The sequence below is a fragment of the Chiloscyllium plagiosum genome, unplaced genomic scaffold (genome assembly GCF_004010195.1).
Source record: "Chiloscyllium plagiosum isolate BGI_BamShark_2017 unplaced genomic scaffold, ASM401019v2 scaf_15288, whole genome shotgun sequence".
Classification (NCBI taxonomy): domain Eukaryota; kingdom Metazoa; phylum Chordata; class Chondrichthyes; order Orectolobiformes; family Hemiscylliidae; genus Chiloscyllium; species Chiloscyllium plagiosum.
Window position 1 is genome coordinate 3,588 of NW_025204959.1, and position 6,413 is coordinate 10,000.

At 41.9% G+C, this 6,413-nt stretch overlaps 1 protein-coding gene across 1 annotated transcript; it reads right to left on the reverse strand.

The window, feature by feature from the left end:
• Nucleotides 1-4,463: 4,463 nt before the first annotated feature.
• Nucleotides 4,464-6,300, reverse strand: LOC122546413 (ferritin heavy chain A-like). Its single transcript, XM_043685131.1, has 4 exons — nt 6,155-6,300; nt 5,209-5,355; nt 4,928-5,053; nt 4,464-4,683 (listed from the first exon to the last, which is right to left on the reverse strand). The coding sequence occupies exons 1-4, from the start codon at nt 6,254-6,256 to the stop codon at nt 4,528-4,530; spliced, it is 531 nt and encodes a 176-aa protein (XP_043541066.1). The 5' UTR covers nt 6,257-6,300; the 3' UTR covers nt 4,464-4,527.
• Between the last annotated feature and the right edge of the window lie 113 nt (nt 6,301-6,413).

The window sequence follows — 6,413 nt, forward strand, 5'->3', positions numbered from 1 at the left end:
AATACTTTAATACAAGCCACTTCACTCATGCATAGTCTTGGAATCTTGGTACCAGAACCCAAGAGTTTGTAGTGACACTAAAATTCACAACAGTATGACAGTTACAACTCAGTGAATGGAGTTGACATTGAATCAGTGTATCAGTCTTCAGTTAAAAAAAAAACAACAGACATTTTCTAGTTGTAGTCAGCGCAGAGCAAACTTTGCCCATGTCAGTAAGACAAAAGCAAACAGACATTCATCCAGGTTTATACTCATTACATTAGCAAAGGCAGGAGCCAAGATAGTTTCAGCTTTAAAGCTTTGCATCAGGGTGTAGCGACAACAAGGAGCAATCACATCAATGTTGCGAATCATATTTTTGAAGTAGCTCAATTCTCAAGAAGAAAAAAAGTTCAGGTTAGTGTTAAATTGGAGAAAATCCAACTTTTCCACAATACTTTTGTTAGAAGCACAAGCCTCACCATGGAGAGGTAAACATAGGAGGAATAGAGCTCCAGGTTGATCTGCTTGTTAACAGCAGCCTCACAGTCCTTGTGGTAGTTCTGACACACTTGGGAGTCCATCTTCACTATTACCCACACAACTCTAAAACTAAGCCTCTCTCCCCCTAGCTGTTGTATTTATCTTCCTGGAACATCCTGCACTGAAACAGTGGTGACATCACCAATGATGATTGACAAAACCGAATAGCCAAACAGAATCTCTCATCAATCCAGGCACCAATGAACAAAGGGGACAGAGGTGGGGGGGGAGGAGGGTCAAGACCCAGAGCCAATCAGAGCTTTGAAATGTCAATATTTGGGATATTAATCTTGATGAGGTCACTGCTTTTAGATTAATAGGTTCTCAACTTCCAACGAGCTGGTTGTTTACAGCTAGATAAAAATGGAATGATTTTTTAAAAAATTACTTTTGAAGTGCTTTTTCATAACCTGATCTGACCCTTTTGCTTCAAGTGGCTGTGTCACTGAGATCTCATATGTTGACTTCTGGTTTCATTTTAGAAGGGTTTATTCCTGGATTAAGTGATGAGATGTGCTCCCTTGGATTAACTTTTGCTTTAGGTGCACCAGACAGAGCAACAGTGATTCACATCTGGAACTGTTAGTTACGTGACAGGCAGGAGCTTCCAGGGAGAAATACCACCAACAGACACAGTCAATCCACATGAACAGAAAATGCAATCAGATCTTGATACCCGTTTGAGATGAAACAAGAATTCAAGATGCAGTGAACGTCCAATGGTCACAATGGGCTTTGACCAAACTGACAGACATCATGTGGTCACCCAATGGTCCCCACAGGCTTTGATGAAAGCCTATGGTTGTACTGGCTCTGGGGGCAACTATTGATTGATCCTTCCCACAGGAACTGCTTCCAATCAATATCTACTTGTGGGCATGGATTAAAAAATCAAAGTGGTAAGAAGCATAAATTCTTATTGATGAACTTCTATAGAATCATCACAGAATCACTACAGTATGAAAACAGGCCGTTTAGCCTGACAAGTTCACATTGTCCCTCCCAAGAGTAATCCACCCAGATCCATTCCTGTACTACTCTACAGTTACCCCTAACTAATGCACCTAGCACATCCCTGAACATGATGGGCAATTTAGCATGGCCAATTCACCTCACCTGAACATCTTTGGATAGTGGGAGGAAACCGGAGCACCCAGAGGACACCCACGCAGACACAGGGAGAACGTGCAAATGTTGCACAGACAGTCACCTGAGGCTGCAATCAAACCAAGGTGCTGGCAGTGCTAACTACTGAGCCATTGTTCCCTATACAATGGCAAAGATGAAATATGACTGCAAACATAAAAGAATGCAGGGACTTAAATCTCATATTCTGATGGCAGTTCTCAAGAAGAATGTAGATTATCCAAATGGCAATAGTTTGGGAGGTTGGGGTGCGGGGAAGATGCAACAAGACCTGGGTCTCCTAGAACACCAACTGCTGAAAGAAACATGCAGGTGCAGCAGGCAGGGAAGACAGCAGATGGCCTGTTGGCATTTGCAACAGGAAGATGAGAGTATAGGAGCAGGGACGTCTTGCTGGAATTGTACAAGTTATTGATAAGACCATACTCAGAATGGTGTGTGCAGTTTTGGTCTCATGATGAATATTCTGACTGCAAATGGAGTTTAATACAGGTCTTGCATTTTGGAAAGTCAAATCAAGGTAGGAGTTTTATGGTGAATGGTAGAATCTTAAGGCGTGTAGTGGAACAGAGGGACTTTGAAGTTCAGGTTCACAGTTCTCTGAAAGTGGAGTCACATGTAGACAGGACAGTGAAAAATACTTTTGGCATACTGGCCTTCATTGGGTAGAGCATTGAGTATAGAAGTTGGGAAGAAATGTTGCATTATACAGGACTTTGGTGAGGCTACACTTGGAGAATTGTGTTCAATTTCAGGCACCTTGCTATGGGAAGGATGGTATTAAATTGGAAAGAGTGCAGAAGAAATTTAATGGTCTGAGTTATGGGGAAAGATTGGACAAATGAGGACTTTTTTCTTTAGAATGTAGGAGACGGAGGAAAGATCTTACAAAAGTGTATAAGGTATAGATAGGGTGAATGCACTCAGTCTTTTTCCCAGGGTTGGGGAATCGAGGAGAAAGAATAAAAGGGAACCTGAGGGTCAACCTTTTTACAGAAGATGGTACGCATACGGAATGAGCTGCCAGTGGAAGTGGTTGAAGTGGGTACATTAACAAAACTTAAAAGACATTTGGACAAATACACAGATAGGAAAGAATTAGAAGAATATGGGCCAACTGCAGGGAAATGGGGTGAGCATGGATGGACATTTTGGTTGGCATGGACTGGTTTGGACCAAAGGGCCTGTTTTTGTGCTGTAGGGCTCTATGACTCCAATAAAAATTACCAGATGGCAGGACTGAATGAAGGATAGCTGGATCATTAGGACTATATATACACACTGGAGTTTAGAAAGTTGGTGGCGTTGATAAGGGGAAGAATGCCAGAAGCCCATGAAATTATAACAGGGCAAAGAGATCTTGATCAATAGGGTCAATGGGCTAAAGAGTAGCAGATGGACTTGATTTTGGATAAGCATAAAGGTATTGTATTTTGGTAAAACAACCAAGGGTATGACTTATACAAGTAAAGTAGACCCTTGGATAGTACTGTAGAACAGAGACCAAGGGACTCTGATACATAATTCTTGGAAGTTTGTGTCACATGTGAGTTTCTCATGTTTCTCACATATTGTGTCTTTTCTTTACCCAGAGAGTGGTGGGGTCATGGAATGCGCTGCCTGTGGGAGTGGCAGAGTCCGAATCATTGGTTACCTTTAAGCGGCAATTGGATAGGTACACAGATAGGTGCTTAAGCTAGGACAAATGGTCGGCACAACATCGTGGGCCGAAGGGCCTGTTCTGTGCTGTGTTGTTCTATGGCTTTTAAAGACATTTAACATACTTGCTTTAATTGCACAGTCATTTGAGTATAGGAGTTAGAACATCATGTTGGGATTGTACAGGGGCTTTTCCTGGAATACTTTGATCAGTTCTGGTCACTCTACTACAGGAAGGCGGTTATTAACGTGGAGAGGTTTCAGTAGAGATATACCAGGATGCTGCTAGGATTGGAGGCTTTGAATTACAAGGAGAGGCTGGAATAGAGGAGGTTAAATAAACTCAGAGGGGTGTAGATAAGGTGATTGACAGGTGTCTTTTCCTAAGACTAGAACGGAATTTCAGACTGGGGTCATTTTTTTATAAAATTACAAGAAAGTTTAAAGTTTGACTATTTTTGTGAAACCACCATATTAGTTCATACATGGAATGAACTGCTAGGGGAAGTGGTGAATGCAGATACAGTTACAATCTTGGCAAGGCATTTGTATAAGTTCATACAAAAGCTATTGGAGATGTATGAGCCAAGAACAGATAGAGGGGACTGGCTTGATTTGGAATTAGTCAGTATGGACTGAAGGGTCTGTATCCATGCTATATGGATATGACTAGATCATGTTAATGCTGTGAGAAAGTTGTCTTGGTAACTGAGCAGTCAGGAACCAGACGTCTCTAACAAGATGCAAGATGGTCATCTAGGACTAAGATGAGAAATTTCTCCACCCTAGAAAAGCATCCACAGATTTCCCCATCACTGCAGTGGAAGCCAAAACACAGGGTCAGAGGAAAAATAGACTTAAGGCTAAAGATACCAAAAAAAGGTAGATAGTTGAATGCTCAATCATGATTGTGTTGAAATAGTCAATGGACCAAGTGACCTTGTTCCATTTTCTAGAGCCCAAGCAACAGTCCAAGATTAGATTGTAAAAAGGCAACTTACATTAAAAGAGTCTTTCAAACAATGCTCTTCGGCATCGAGCTGGGACCCAGAATTGGCAGATTGAAAGAGTGATCTTAAATTGTTTCTATTAATGCATAGATGTTGGTTCCAAATTAAAGAGGCACAAACAAGTAAATATTAAGTGTTTTATTTCAAGTTGCACATTCCACAAAGTCCAACTGAGAAATACAATAGTTCAGTCACTCTCCCCCAGGGTGAGCCTGTCAAACAGGTACTCTCCCAGGCCATTGTCAGGGGCTCCCAGTCTCTTCAGGTTGGTGATGTGATCTCCCAGCTTCTTGATCATCTTCACTTGCTCATCCAAGTAGTGCCTCTCCAGGAAGTCACACAGCTGGAAGAGGAGACAAAGATTAGCCTCAAGGAACAAACAATGCAACTGAAGGGGACGTCTATTACAGATGTGACAATCTCCACCACATTGTGGAGGGGGAGAGGTGCACTCTGGGATATCTTTTGAAAGGCTGATGGTTTTCAGCCTGCAGGAGGCAGGTAGATGGTAATTGGAATCTCCCCCCTGAAAGTACACAAACAGATCATTTCCTGCCAAATTTGAGAAAAAAAAATGAGAAACTCACATGAGGGTCCGTGTGGCCAGAGGAGAGTTTGTGCAGATCCAGCAGACTCTGGTTCACATCCTTCTCCATCTGCAGAGCTCTCTGCATTGCCTCCAGACCATTGCCCCACTCATCCTGCTCTGGCTTCTGGAGGGAAAAGACAGACAGAATTAAAGTTAAAAAATACACAAGGGAAAGGAGGATGAAAAGTTGAAAATGAAGGACTTAAGTATAGTATTAAGCCAATAGAATCAAGTTGTTTCAAATTAAACAGTTGTTTAATCTAAAAAACCAGAACCAACCTGGACATCCTGCAGGAGGACTCGGCCTCCACGTTTATTCTGGAATGCCATCAGTTTCTCAGCGTGTTCCCGTTCCTCATGGGACTGCTCCTTGAAGAACTCAGCAAAGTGACGCAGGGCAACATCATCCCGGTCAAAGTAAGAGGACTGGGGGAAGAGCAGAATTTCAAGTCACATCTGATCTTAATAGGCAGGAATTAGTTCCTTCACTAAATTTGCTTCAGCAGTGAAGGTAATTGGTTAACACCAAACCACAAATTAGCTTAAGTGTTTACTGTTGGACATCAGGAGTAACCCCAGTTAGTGAAGTTATTTAGTCGTCACGTTGAATAGATGACTGGTGCTTTCTATTTTCAATATGGAAAAGAGCTATCCCACCCACCCTAGAGACAATTTTCTTAGCTCCACTAAAAGGATGGGGAAACTTGCTTCCATGTCAGAAAGATTGATCCCTCAGGAACCATAAGATGAGAACTCACTTGGCAAGAGGTTACTGTTTAGAATTGACTGGCATGTTTCATACATTCAACTGATGGCAAAGTGCTTCAAATTCAATTGATGCCCAAATTGAGAGATATTATTAGGTTTGTAGAAAACCACACAATCAAATATACCAATTTCACATGGTATTGGTCAAGGACTTAACAGGATTCTTATGATCTTTTGAAGGTCATAACATTAGCAGAGAGCTACACCTTTTGCACCACCACACCCAATAGGCAGCACTTTCTCTTCATAAAAACCTAGGCAGCAGCTGAAGTATTTTAAAAGAGATTAAACTTAATTATAGAGCAGCTACAACTAGGTAGAGTCCACTCACTCTATGGAAAAAACTAACTGTCACTCAGCAAATAGAGAGATCTCCAAGCAGCAAAAACTAAGCTCAAAACCACTTTGTTGAAAGAGAGAAACTTCAAAAAGCAGCACCAAAGAACACAAATCCCACCATGGAGAGGTAAACATAGGAGGAATAGAGCTCCAGGTTGATCTGCTTGTTAACAGCATCCTCACAGTCCTTGTGGTAGTTCTGACACACTTGGGAGGCCATCTTCACTATTCCTGCTCACTATCAACTAGACTGAGCCTCTTTCTCACAAGCTCTTGCATTTATCCTCCTGGGACATCCTGCACCTAACCAGGGAATGATGTCACCAACCAATGACTGACAATCCCTGATAGCCAATTAGAAATCTCCATGAATCCAG